This window comes from Pteropus vampyrus, unplaced genomic scaffold (assembly GCF_000151845.1).
Source record: "Pteropus vampyrus isolate Shadow unplaced genomic scaffold, Pvam_2.0 Scaffold24, whole genome shotgun sequence".
Lineage (NCBI taxonomy): Eukaryota > Metazoa > Chordata > Mammalia > Chiroptera > Pteropodidae > Pteropus > Pteropus vampyrus.
This window is the reverse complement of record NW_011888805.1, coordinates 11,443,165-11,458,504: the sequence shown is the minus strand read 5'-3', so window position 1 is coordinate 11,458,504 and position 15,340 is coordinate 11,443,165. Positions and strand designations below refer to the sequence as shown.

General features: G+C 34.9%; 1 protein-coding gene across 2 annotated transcripts in view; it reads right to left on the bottom strand.

The window, feature by feature from the left end:
* The window catches only part of HBS1L (HBS1 like translational GTPase), a 79,967-nt gene that overhangs the window by 28,858 nt on the left and 35,769 nt on the right, over positions 1-15,340 (bottom strand). The window contains exons 2-3 of one of the 2 annotated variants that reach the window (XM_011356189.2): positions 7,398-7,438; positions 1,778-1,886 (exon numbers count right to left, since the gene is read on the bottom strand). In XM_011356189.2, the coding sequence (XP_011354491.1) occupies positions 1,778-1,886; positions 7,398-7,438 (150 nt within the window). The remainder of the gene's footprint in view (positions 1-1,777; positions 1,887-7,397; positions 7,439-15,340) is intronic. The other variant, XM_011356187.2, reaches the window with a different exon arrangement.

The following is a 15,340-nucleotide window of genomic DNA, read 5'->3' as shown; positions in this document are numbered from 1 at the left end:
AATTTCTCCAAAAAATCCTATGAAAGTATTTGATGCAAATATAGCTTAGCCTTTGAGCAATTTGATTCATTTTTGAGTATCTCTATCTGTACCTACAGACCTTTCACATTCTGATGACTTCTCCCATAGGGCCACATGAAAATATTAACTCACAGGCTGGTTTTTCTTTTTATCTTTATATATTACCAAGTTTATTTTTTAAATAAAATATATTAAAAATCAATAAGTAAATAAATAAATAAAATATATTTTCCTAAGGACTCTGATCAATAAATATTTAAACAACTATTATGTGAAAGGAAGACAATGATGAACACTATAGTGATGAAACATATGCTCTTATGAGATTTTAAAAGTCCTGCATTACATTTGTAAAGTATAAATCTGAGCTTTCAAAAATTATTTACTGTATTTACTATTTATTACCCATTATTTTTATAATTATTCACAAAAATATACATTTACTTCTGATACATTTATTTGGGCTCGTTGGCATGTTGTTTTCTAAGACTTCCGAAACCTTTTGCATTAAGATTATAGACTCCTTAGAACAAGAAATTGTGTATTACATTTTTTTCTCTCAATGAAAATAATCCCATAATAGGATTAAATGACACTCAAGACTTAAGGGTAAAAAAGCCATCTATTACTCTCACAATCCAATCCTAATTCATAGACAAAAGACATACATTAAGGTTTTTGTGACTGAATCAAGAGTTCAAAATTATTTTAACAGGCTAAAGTTACCCACATTAAAGATTTATTTTTTTATTCATCTAATCATTCAACTAAAATATACTGAATGCCTACTATGTTCTAGATATGGAGTTCTTTCCCTCAGTAAATCTGAAATCTTGTGAATAAAGTCTTGTTTTTAAAAAATCAAAAAATTAAACAAGTTGATCATTATGATTCTTCCCATCCAAGATGCATGATACATCCACTGACTTAGACGGAAGGATGCTATAAGGGAGAAAAAAAGCCCACTGAGTTTATTATATTTGAAGTTATATCTTGAAGTTAAAAAAAATCCTTCTATTGTTTATATTTGATAACAGTGTTTCTTATCTATCTAACTGGCAGCGAAAATATATATAAGTAATTGATTTAGAGGATGATTTAAAAATCGTTTAAAGAGGTTAAGACTTAATATTTTCAAACTGTACTTCCCTTGTCTATAAAAACTCCTGGGAGAATTCTAGACTGTGATGAGAAAGAACAAATGAGTGCTACTAATATATGACTTATTATCATTTTTAAGTAGATATCTGAAATTTAACTAGACATCTGAAATTTATATTTTATGTCTTTGTTACACTGATCCATTTTATTCAATATGAAAATCTAAGAGTTTAAAAATAATTAGCAAAAATATTTTAATTAATGATTCCCTGATTTGCTAACTACATGTAAATCCCAAATGCTGCTTACATATGCCATCTAGTGAAATCTAGCACTGTGAGTCCCAATCTCACAGTGCTAGATTTCACAAAATTCAAGGATTTTTGTTAAAATAGCTATAAATAATTTAATTTATATGAGGAAATTGATAATGAGATAGATTAAGCAACATATATACATAAGTCTAGAATTAAGCCTCATTTCTTATCCCCTTCTCTTTGTACTATGACCTACTGAAGGCTGTGAAACTTCAGTGTTAATGATATGTTAAGCAAATTGAAACAGATTCTCTTTCTTGTAGTCTAACAGGAGACAATACCAGTTACAATAAAAAGGCAGTGGGGTGAGGGTGGGGAAGGGGGGTTAAAAACCTTACCCAGGCACTTCAAATCCCATAGTTTGCTTCTTTCCAGATACAGTCATTTTAGCAACTTTTGGCACAATTTCAGATTCACTTCGAGATGACCGAGAATCTATTGATTTTCCTAATTAAAGAGTGAAATATAAAAGGCCAATTAATTAAAGTTGATTTCTAGAAACACCTATTACATATTATACATAGTATATATTATAATTACACTTCACCGAATTCATATCTTTATATAAACACATTTTCTTTTATATAAAAAATTAGTAAAATATTAAAATGCTGAAAAAAATTCTCTGTCATCCTATTCTGGGAAATCCCCTATATCAGGCCTTTGGTATGCTTAACCTCCACTAAATCTCTTCCTAATTTTGAATTGACTCTTAAGTTTCAGTATTAAGAGGTCACAAGTTGGTTTCTGCACTGAGCCTTATTCTGACAATATACCTAGACCCTTTATCTCCATCTCCTACCACACCCTTTCGCAATACTAAAATTATTTGGTCAGTTAGCAGATGGCTAAACTATTTTTAATCCTGTGATACCTACAAACTAAAAAGCAAGTTGAGAGTCTGTTGAATTGTGCTGGATACTGCATTTATTTTACTTGTACACAATATTACTTAGCAAGATATTTGCTATCTATAAAGAATAAAAGGGAAGAGGTTAACATAGAAAAAGTGAATTAAGAACACAGAAGATAAATTATGAGCTAAATCAAAGTAAGACATTTATATATGTAATCCATGGAAATCTTTAAAATTTATATTTTCAAGAAGAGTGCTATAATATTGGGTCCACATAAAACTACGGAAAATGCATACACTACCTTGGTAAATATATATACAGAAATTACTTTTAAAACTTAGAAAAGACAAAAAAATGTACAGAAATAATTCAAGATGTTTGCTATTTGCCTACTATATGCCAAGCACTATGCTGAAAATATAAAAGTGAACAAAAGCAGACATAATCCTTGTGCTGAGAGAACATACATTTACAGTCTAGTGGAGAAAAGGTATTGAGTGATAACAAAAAGTAAAAGTAAAATTAAAACTGTTATTAGTGTTATAATCTGCATATGGTGCCATAAAATTTGGTGATGGGCATATGAATTAGAGCACTTCCACAGAAAAGTAGAAGTTGCACAAAGATGCAAAAAATGAGTAGGAATTAACTATATAGAAAGAAAGACCATTCTGACAAGAGGAAGTAGCTTGTATATCGACCCTGTTGTAGGAGGCAGCATGGTACTACAGAGGGAGTAAAAACAGAAGGGGACAGGAAACATAGTTAAATGAAGCTGGGGTCAGGGTACGGGGAGCAGCAGCAGTGCTGGTGCCCAGGCAATGCAGGACCTTTAGGCCAAAGATCCTAATATTTGTTCTAACAGAACCGAAAGTCACCAAAATGATGTCAACAAATGGGGGGGGGGGGGAAAGTAAAGGGTCAGGCTCAAAGGAGAGGTCTGGGATAGAGCGTATATTTATGACTCATCAACACATAACTAGTAGTTGAAGGCACAGACATAGCCAGATCACTGAGATCACATAGAGAATAAGAAGAGAAGTGATCCTAGAACAAAGCCTTGGAATAATCCAGCATTTAACTGCAAGATGGAGGACAAGGAGTCTGTAAAAGGTGACAAAAGAGAGCCAGGGGAAGACAGTGCCAAGGAACCTAAGAGAAGAGGGTGCTTGATAGAGCTGCTATCACCAGTCAAGTAAAATGAAGACTGAAAATATGATAACACCTAGTGACACGATTCTTTTATATAAAGGTCAATGGCAGTTAACAAGAACCATTTGAGAGAAGTGAGGGAAGTAGAAGCCAGAATGGGTTTAAAAAAATATGAGGAAGGTGAGAAAACAGAGGTGGCAATACATGTCCATGATCTCTCATCCACTATTTTGAAAGCCAAAAGCTCTGAAAACTTAAGGGTTGTTTTGTTTTAATAACTCATTTGGAAGCAAAATCTTACTTGGACTGATTTGAGGCTACTTGTAGCCCTTACTTATCCCTCTGATCTCAAAGGCTTTAGATAAGAGATTATAGATGTGTATAAATGACTCTTTAAAAAGTTAGGCTGAAAAGGGAGGGATGTGGTAGAATGGCAGCAAAAGAGACACGTGGAATCAGCTGATGGAAAGGATAAAAATGAGGGGAGCTGTTTGAAAATACTAGGAAGAAAAAAGATCACTTTAGATATTTTAGGATTTCTGAGAAGGTAGGAAGGAATGGGATCCAAAGCACAAGTAGAAACTAAACTAAGATAGGAGACAGGCTCTTTAATAGAAAGCAGATTTGTATGTTGAGGAGCTAGAAGATGAAAATTCCTAATGGTTAGTTTCTATTTTCTCCATAACACAGCAGCTAGTTACCTGCCAAGACTGAGGTGAATGAGAAAAGTAAAAAGACTGGTGAAGCAAAGTTTTCAATAATCACTGTACAAAGGAGAATGAATTGGGAGAAAGTAGGGGGGTTCATAGCACTAGAAAAGGTAATGATATGAGAAGCACAACCAGGTGGTTGTGGTTAAGAATGAAATGTGTGAAATTCAGGATTTTGGAGGAGGGGGCATTATAGTGAATTGCTGACAGGTGAAGGTCACTAGAAAGAAAGTGGTCAAGGAACTGAAAGTCCAGGGTGTTGGACTTGGCATTTTTCCACATCGATACACACGTAAACTATGGACATGAAGAGCTTAGTGTGGAGAAAACTGTAAGCCAGCTAAAGTCTTCAATGCATAAGAAAAAGTGGCCATGAGGTTGTTCATGACAGTACTGGTGACTAACAAAAGGCCAGTTAGGGCAAAAAAGACAGAAACTTCAAGGGAAAAAGAGATTTAAGGAAAATAAAAAGGATGGAGGAATTATGCTGTTGGAAAAAGCAGCAAAGAGAACAAAGTTGACTTTCCAGACCCTGAGGTTTGATAAGGATAGCAATGAAATTAGGCAAGGAAGTAAAAAAAAAAAAAAAAATGAGGAAAACAGATTTAGAATTATAGAGGAATTTGCTTTTCAAGAAAAAAGCAGTTCCTAGGTTTATAGCAAATGTAAAGAGGAGTGAAAGGTAAGGATTAGGTAAAGATTAGGAAAGAGGAAACAGCCTTATTTATTTGTGTGTGTGTGTGTGCGCGCGTGTGTAAAACACCTTGACTGATTAAGAAAAGAGGCATGGATGATTTTGGCCTCTGTTAAAAGAATAGGAGGAAATAACCATGAAGCATAAAAATGTCACAATCTAGGCTATACAAGACTAATTCCTACTTCTGGGGATGCAATAAATATATTATTTTTCAGTTTTGGTTATCCTTATCTATAAGACATCAAACCCAAGATGTAGTGTTTCAAGCATTTGGATATGTAAGTGAAAGTCTTTTTTTAAAAGGGAAAAAAGTCTAGTATAAGGAATCGGAATACTATCCACTAAAGAGTGTAAGTTCTTAAACCTTTTTATTTCAGTCAAATAACCCTTTGAAAAAGCTAATGAAAATTCCAAAACACTCAAGAGAAAAATGCACCATACACACAAAATATTGCATGCTATTTCGAGGAGTTCAATAATTCCAACTCTGGACCTCTCCCTTGAGAGATAACCTTGATTTGGGCTATTTTGGAAATGTTAATTCAATTTGATGTTATCCACGGTCAAAGAAAAAAACATATATTCAGTAACTTTTCCACTAAGCTGTTAACAGCAATGTGAAGTACTTCTACTTATCCAAGAACATTACCAAGTCCCCTTCATGTTGGTAGTAGGCAAAATCACTGACATAGGTCAGAAATAAACTAATAACTAAAATAATCAGCCATGGATCAATAAGAGATACATATGAGTATTCGAATTCATCACTGTTTACTGTGTTTCCCCAACCAACTAGTTCATTCGCTGTATAGCAAGCTCAAGAAATTGGGCATTAAATTTTCAGAAAGTCCTAAAAAATGTCAGTATGGAATGGAATTAGTACTTGATGGAAAAAAGGAGCCTGGATTCTGGTTCCTGCCCTGCCACTAATTAGCTGTTACCCACTTTACAGCTTAAGCAGTTCATTTAATTTCACTAGCTTCAGTTTTCTCATCTATATAATGAATTAAATTAAATGATTTCTAGTTCTAAAGAGTGTAAGTTCTTAAACCTTTTTATTTCAGTCAAATAACCCTTTGAAAAACTCCCCAACCACTAACAAGTGCTGTAAATCAGTGATCCCCAACCTTTCTGGCACCAGTGCTCCTTTGAGAATCTAATGCCTGATGATCTGAGGTGGAGCTGAGGCAGTGATGCTAGCTCTGGGGAGCGGCTGCAAATACAGATGAAGCTTCGCTCACTTGCTTGTCTGCCACTCACTTCCTGTTATGCGGGCAAGTTCCTAACAGGACATGGACTGGTACTGGTCTGCAGCCTGGGGGTTGGGGACCCCTGCTTTAAATCAAATAGCTCACTATGAAGTAAAAATAAAACGTATCATTCCAAAGGGAAATCCCTTTATCAGTGTCCTCCCCCAAGTCATGTAAAACCCACCCACCAAATCGTTACCAAAAAGATTTGCCTTCTGAAGACTCACATTATTAATTAGTGTCCGTTCAGTCTCCAGCAGGATGGTGAATTGATCATTTAGATTTTTCATTTGGGTGGAAATAACAGCTACCCAGTTATCAAGTCTAACCTGTTTATTTTATAAAATACAAAAAGCAAGAGACAAAGAAGTGACTTCACCTTAGTGGCAGAGCCTGCACTTAAACACTTTCTCATACTCCAGCTGTATCTAAAGGAAGGCCTTCCTGTGTCCCTGTGGTTACCCCTTGATGGGCTGCTTCCTCCAAGGCTCCACTGCTTCCTTTCTGGAGCTAAGATTTAAATAGCAGTATAGGTTTTCTCTTGAACATGAAATTATCTAGGTCTCTTGTCCTGAGATTTTTTTTTTTTCAATGAATACTCCTTTGTAAAAGATTTAAAGCTAATCTCTCTAGCCACACAATTGTCACAGACTCTTGTTGAATCTAAATGAAACCCTTTGCTTGCATCTCTACATGGTTTACCCTCTTCCAACTCATTTCTTTGATCTTTAAACACAGTCAATAATTGACTACTAGCCCTGAGGGTAAAGACTGCCTTATAGATGTGTTCACCTAGTCCACAGAACATGACATAGTGCTCTGCCCAGAACAAGCAATCAATAAACAGTTTAATGATTAATCCCTAATGGTTTAAATTTTGAAACCTCAAGTTGATCTCTAGTATTTCTGCAAGTTATCTTAGATATCTCTTCTTTAGACAATAACTTCCTCAGATTACCCTCTCCATCTACTTCTTGCATGAATACCAGCCACCTCCAAATGTTTAGAGATCTGGGTTCTAGAAAGCCACTTGGCGCTTGCTACAGGTATCTCATATGCTCTCCTGCCAGGTGCTTTCCATGCTTTTTACCTTCATAACAATTATACAGGATAGTTTTTTATTCCTACTTTAGATCTGCGAAATGCTATAAATTTGTGACGTGGCTAGATTAAAAAAGATATAAATCATACAGTGGCTACTGTCAACAAGCTTATACGCAATCCTGAGACAATTTTAACAGTTGTGGAGATGAGTTACAGAGAAAATAAGCAAAAGAATTCAAAGTATGTACCTGAGTAATTATGGAAGACATAAATGAGATTTAACCTGACCCTGAAAAATAAAGAGAAGACAAAAATAACATGAGAAAAGGCAAAAGTTCTGAAAAAGACTGGGCAATGATCAATAAACTTTTATGGTAAGACTATATAATTGAGGCTTTGAATAAAAGGCTTTTGTAAACAAAAAAAGATCTTTTATAGACATTTTCAAGGATTCTGTTTTTCTCATCTAATAAAAAAGTGTAAAACAGCAGTAGTAGTAAATACTCTAAATTAAATTAGGAAAGATCATTACTGAGACTGCTTACAAATGGGGATGGCCAAAGTAAGATTAGTTAAGAGAAAAAACATGGAAACTTAAGTGATAATGATTTCGGCATAAATTATGCTGCTATGTCTCATCCTTCTATAAGTCCTTTATTTTTCCCAAGCCACTAATGAGGCATCCCCGAACCCTCGGTCCTAGGATGCTATTTAAACTCTACAGATATCATCTATCCCGTAATCAATTCTACTTAGTCTAATATAGCTAGAAATCTAAGGCTCTGCCACCAGAAAATTCACAGAACTTGAGTCTTGACCTAGACAAATATTTCAGAGACTTGAGTTATCCCACCACAAAATGATATCAGCACCCAAATTAACTGTCTAGCAAAGATGTTATAATAAATATTATATATGTGAAAGCACTTCACTATTAATTTAAAAAATATTCTCAAGCAAAACTAAAAAAACACCTTCATTCCATAGAATTATCTCATCATTGTTTGTATAATAATACCCTTGCCAGAAAACTTTTAAATCAAAAATAACTGCTGACGTTCATGGCCAGTACGTTTACTGTAATTATTTTTAGTTGGACTGAATACTGCTGTACCCATTAACCTCTCTTTTCAAAGTGATTTTAGGTGATTATAGGATCAACAAGTTCTAGATGCACCTAGTCATGGATAGACAATAACACAAAAAGTGTACCACATCTTGGGTTGAACCCAGTGTTTTTTTATTTGCATAATAGCAATGCAAGTTAAGGAGTACATAACCCAAAGAAAAGAGAAAAAACAGGAGGAGAGGGAGCGGGGAGGAGAAGGAGAAGAAGAAGATCTAGTAGTGCAAAAGCCAATGGGACTATATTTTGGGGGAACACATTCCAAGTTGATACTGAAATTCATCTGGAAAAGTGAATGTAAAGGGATGACCAATAAAAATTTTAAATTAAGAATAATAATAGGGGAACTGAACTACCAGAAATCAAGACCTCCTATAAAGGTGGAGTAAATTAACATGTGGTAATAGCACAAGAATAGCTTGATGAATTAGAATAGAACATCCGCAAATAGACCAATTAACAGAAATATATTTTTATTTGTTATACATAGGAATAATACTTAAATATATGGAAAAATATATAGGGATATATATGTTAAATACACTTATAAATAGAAATTCAGTATAAACAAAAAGATAATTCAAAACAGTGGGAAAGGATGGGTTTATCCAATATTGTATTGGGAATATTTGGTATTCATTTGAGGAAAAAGCTCTATATGTCTATAGTATATCATAAATAAATTTATTGATTAAAGATATGAATATAAAGAAAACATAATCTTCAGGTAAGAAAGACTGATGAATCTTACATAATTTTAAAATTTCTTCTTGATTACAGACACCACAAGTGAACACAAAGTATGTGCGGAAATATGTATGTAACCATGTAAATCTTCACTTCTTTAAAATGACTTTTTTTCTTCTTTCTCCTTGATTCAAAGTGGCCTTGGGCTCGCTCACCTGCTTCTTTTCTTTCCTTATCTTTCTGCATACTGCACAACCACTTCCTTAATCATAAGCCCTTAGGTCAGCATCAGTCTTAGGTCTATTGACCACAGAAACAGTTTTGGTCAAACAAAAGATAACACCTTGCAGCTCCACACCATGAACGCAGAAAGACCCTACCAGCATCTCCTTGAAACCAAACAGAAGGACACCATGACTGACATCAGGACCCAATGCAATGACCAACTGCCTCCTACCCTAGCCCTGACTAATCAATGGAGCCCACGACCCCAACTCCCTCAGATACTGAGTTTTCCCCTATATAACCCATCCCCTAGAGACCATGGGGGAGCCAGGTCTTTGAGCACTAGCTCATCTGTGTCTCCAAGCGTGGAGCCATTTCCTGAAATAAACCTCTACTTTCTTTGTCTGTATCTTTGTTGGCTTTGATGCATGCAGGCAAAATGAGCTCCTTGAGTTCAGTAACATATTCAAGGGGGTTAATATATATATATATATATATATATATACATATTGTTATATATATATAACAATATGTATATATATATATACATATTGTTATATATATATAACAATATATAACAAAGAGCTCCTACAAAGCAGTAAGAAAAAAACTCAGAAAAAGTGAACAATAAATAGACAAAGTCAAAATACACAACTCAAAGAAAGGTGTGGCAGAGAAAAGGGAAGACAGAAATGGGAGAGGGGAGAGGGAAAAGAGGAGGTAATGAAGAAGGGGAGAGAGAGGAAGAGTGGAAAAGGAATAAGTATTTTTTTATTAGCATCTAGTGCTTCCAAGGGAAGTGGGGAGAGGAGCGAGCTCTGACACTGCTGGTTAGAATACAGCCAGGTACACCTTGGACAGGGTGTAAAATTTTGATAAAATCAAAATTTTTCTATGTATACTATATTTTTGGAAATGTGTTCTACAGAAATATTAATACTACTGCGCCACAATATATGAACAAGATTGTTTACCATGGTGCTGTTTGTAATGGCAAAAAAAAAAATTGTAAATGTACATCAGTAAGGGAATGGTTCAACAAATTATGGTACATCCAGACAATGAAACAGTTTGCTTCAGATATAAAAGTAGTAAACCTACATGCATGAAAGGAAAACCATGACACACTAAGTATAAAAAGCAATTGCAATATTATATAGCAAAAGTGCTATATCACTATTATTGGTATTAAAAAGTCTATAAGAATATAAGTGAACTTTTAAAACTGACTACTTCTAGAGTGATATCAGGAAAGAGAGCCAGTGACTTTAATTTCAAAACATATACTTCTATGCTACAATAACTATATATTTTGATAAAAATGTTTACGTAAAATGCATACATATTAAAACATTTCAAAACACTAAAAACTTCTTTCTATATTATTCTTGAGACTCTTGATTTTTCTTAAAGTAAAAAGCTACTTAGCAATAACACTTAGAAATTGTGTACCACAATAAAACTACATCAATGATCATGACTATAACATACTACTGAAAATATCCACTGGAAAGTTTATGTTTTGAAACAAAGATACAAAGTTCATGTTTTGAAACAAAGATCCAATCAATCATTCAAGGACAACTTTATATTCAGAGTGCTCTAGTAAGGCTGAAAGTAATGCTCTAAACAGTTTTGTCTATATACAATGGAATATTACTCAAGAATAAGAAAAGATTAAATACTGCCACTTGCGACAACATGGATGGATCTTGAGATAATCATGCTAAGCAAAATAAGTCAGACAGAAAAAGTTGAAAACCAAATGATTTCATTCACATATGGGATATAAAACTGAAAGCAACAAACATGACAATTGGAGACACATGGATATAGACTGTGGATTAGTGGTTACCAGAGGGAATGTGTAGAGGAGGAAGGCAGACAGAGGAAAAAAGGGTCAAATATTTGGTGACAGCAATAAATATACGACATACTGTTGAACTGTACACTTGAAACTTATTTGATTTTACTAATCAATGTCACCCCTATAATTTTTAATAAAAAAAAAAGTTTCGTCTTTCATGTTAACTAAACTCCTTCTTTAAGCTGGGAGGCTCTCTGACAGCAGGGACTGCATCTTGAGATTTCTCCATTTCCACAACTCGAAAATTTAATACATTGTACATAATTTATACATGTTTGCTGAATGCTAAACTGAACAAACAAAATCATTTCCCGATAGCTCTTTCAATGCTGATAAAAATTTCCTCAAGAAGGGAAGGTGAAAACTAAAAGGGAATCATGTGACTTCTTTGAACATGTATTTTCTCACTAGGTTAAAAAACAAGGTAAAATCTAACCTGGCCTCCTTGGACTCTCTAAAGTAGGATTTCTCAGCTTTGGTACTACTGACATTTGGGGCAGGATATTTCTATGGTGTGGGAGGCTGTCCTCTGCACTGCAAGATGGTCAGCAGCATGCACTGTAAGATGGTCAGCGGCATCCCCAAAATGTCTCTGGACATAGCCAAATGTAGGGCAAAGACACCTCCAGTTGAGAACTACTGCTCTAAAGAGTTATTAGCAAAAGAATACATATTACGTACCCTACGTACAATCACCTCAAATAACATACAACATCTCTCTCTTAAACTTATCCTCTTGCCCATAAAACAAGTAATTTTTAAGCCTTTTCCCATCCAGCCAAACTTGAAACCTCAAAGTCATTGTTTTCTGATTCCCTTTTCTCTCGAAACCTCTAGATCCAATTAATACTAATTCTAATAACTTTTCCCTCATAAATATTTCTCAAATTTGTCCTTTTCTTTCTCACCTACTTAGGCCAGGCCCTCGGGATCTCACGTTTGTGGTGTTGGATATGGTGTCTCTCCTTCTGTCTCTTGCTTATTAAAACCATGTCCTACCACTATCACTAGGTTTCTCATCACCTCACTCATCTGCTAAAATATATTTAGTGGCCCAGTACAAAAAAAAATCAATTCTTTATATAATCCTTTGAAACTTGACCCTAACTTACTTTTCAAGACTCATCTCTTCTTTGCTACTCCCATAAGCAGACTGTGATTCTCTGGCATAAACACTCTTGCTCTCACATCCATAGCCATGGCTCACGCTATTTCTATGTTCATGCAAATGCCATTATGTTCATGAAAATTATTAATACAAGGAAGCCAAGGCTTCTCGATAACGCATAAATCACGGAGGCCACTTCAGCACTGTATGATCAAAGATGTTTGGATTCATCCCACAAAGAGTCACCGGGCATCTATAAGGTAAAAACACTGAATAAAGCACAAGCAAATTTATCTGCATACTTGTATGTTCCCACAAGAGAGTCGCAATAACCATCCCATGCCAAAACCCTCCAATTCATCAGTCACTTAGAGTATGGTGAAATAGGTAAGACACAGACTCTGCTGCCAGGTAGCCTGAGTAAATCCAGGCTCCACTACTTACTAGTTATGACTTCGAAGTCATCACTTAACTTCTGTGCCTAGTTGCTTCATCTGTAAAATGGTAACAACAGTATCTACCGAATAGCGACGTTAGAAGAATTAAATAAGACATGTAAAATGTTTACGGCAATGTGTGGCAATATATTAAATATTCAATGCTTCACACCACTAACAGAAAGCAACATAGTCTGTGGGTGTCTGATAGCACCAAAATATCGACTTCCTTTTCCTCATTTGACACCAGGAAATTCAGACACAAATTACTCTCTGGCAATCCATATTGATTCATGATGAGGAGGAAAATGTCAACTGTGTGACACTGTGCTAGGTACTGGGACAAACAACCGAAAAATAAGATGTGATTCCCATCCTCAAGAAACTAAGCGTAACAGAGATACCACACAAGCATATTAGTACAATGTGAACTGCAGGCTCAATGAGAGTGCATAGTAAAGATACTAAGACACCCACACTGAAAAAATTAGACAAAGTTTTCTTCAAAAGATTCCTAATGAATCTTTGAGGAAAAAATAAGGAAAAGGGGTTCAGAGTATGACTTATCTACTGACAATGCATACCACTGCCAGTAGATCGGCATGGCTGGGAAATAGGGAAAGAGATTAAGTGGTGAGACGTAAGGATAGAAAAGCAGGCAACTCATTTAAAGCCATGTATAACATACATTTAGGCACTTCACTTGATTTTGAACAATAAGAGCCACTAAAAGATTTTAAGCACTGGAGTATCATACTGTGCTTTTAAAACATCCTCTGACCATAATATGGAAAATAGTTGTGGAGGCAAGACTGAAAGGAGCAGTTAGTAAATTGTTGTACTGATGTGTGTAAAAAATGCTATAGACTGACCTAAGGTAAGAATAATGGGGAAAGGGATATCTAAAAGACATTATAAGGTAAAATTAGGAACACTTGAAGCCCTAAGATATGAAGTGAGGTGAGAAAAAGAGCAGTTCCCAGATTTTCTACAAGAGAGTGAATGGTTATGTCATCACCAAATGGAGAATATATTCAAGAGAACTAAGAGAAGTCTGCTAGTCAGGATCTTGCTCCTCTTGGGTCGTTTCATCAAGTGCAAAATTACAGCAGTCCACAGAAGAACTGTTTCCTGCTAAGTAAATGGGGGCTGCTACCAAAGACTATTTTTTAAACAACACCTAGATACTATCTCAGGTCTTTACATTTTCAAGTTAAATTATAATGTGTTCTTGGCACTGGGGACACAAGGATGAGTAATAGTCTCTGTTTTCAGGTAACTTTCATTCTAGATGTGATGGACATGTAGATAGATAAGACTGAAAGAAAAGACAGAGGAGGATAGTCATAGAACTTTGCCAAGAGATCACAAGTGCTATGACTGAAGCTGAGCAAGTACCAGAGCATAGGAAATGAGTAAGAGGAAACAGGCAGGAGAGACAATACATTAATAGGTAATAGTGATAAATTAAATGTTAGGGAAGAAAAAAAAAAAAAAAAAAATAGCAACTAAATCCCAAGTACTCTAAATTAGATATGAATGTGGTATACATTGGGTCTGAGAATCTTTCTAGACAAATAGAAATTGGAAAAAGAAAAAAGAAAAAAATAGAAATTGGATAGAAACCTGGATAATCAAGTTTGGAAAGCAGGAGAAATGACAGCACCACTAAAACACATAAAGTAACATAAGACCTAGGAATGGATGAGACGGCTTACAGAAAATGAAGGGTGAGAAAACACCCAAAGGAAGGAAGGAATTCTGATTAATAAAGAGGAAGGCAGAAAGTATTCACATTCCTTGTAGTCCTTACGTGAATTTATTCATACAATCATGCAACTTTGTGGGCCATAATTTTAGAGGTCATTTGGTTCAGCCCATCATTTTACAGATGAAAATTTAAGTACATTTCTAAAGATCACACACCTAATTAATGGAAATGTTGCTCTTGTTTTCTCTAGGCTACTCCCAGGCACACTCCCCATTGCTCCTCCTCAGGAACTAGTGGAAGAGGTTTTCCCAAGATGGCTGAACCGGGCTTATTTTAAAGCTAAATGTATATAAAAACTGCTTGATCAAGTACCTCTTAAAAATGTTAATGCTTTGTCCAGATCATGATTTTGTGACTTCAGCGAGGCTAACAATCATTATTATCTACTCAGATACTTCTGATAACAGTTAATAATAAAATCAAAAATTCTGATTTGGTTTAATATTTGCATTTCAAAATCTCCTAACAATGCATATAGTTACAGCTAGCAGTTAATTGTTTAATAAAGTTAATTGCTAATTTATTTTAAATTCCAGTGAGAAACTAGGCCAGGCTAGCCTTCCTCTAATAACAAACACCTAGATATTATCTTTTTACCTTTTGCTTACGTTTATTTTACATGTGAAAAGGGATATTTAGGCTCTAAAGTATGCATCTAGCATAATTCTCCCAATTTTAAATCACATATGATAATTCCAAATTCCTGAAAATGATAACTCCAGACCGAAATGATATAACTTGAAATCAAAAGCTTTATTGTATATGTGGTATTGTTTCTGTGAACACCATAAAATATCGATATTAAAGTATGGCCTTACCTCTCCAACTAACCTATGAGCACCAGAGGGGAACTTTTGATTATATCCCACAACATCCAGCCCAGTGCCTGGTACAAACTAGGCACTCAAATATTTAATAACATTATGTAATTTTACATATGGAAAAACTAATATATTCTCTAAGCTAGTGA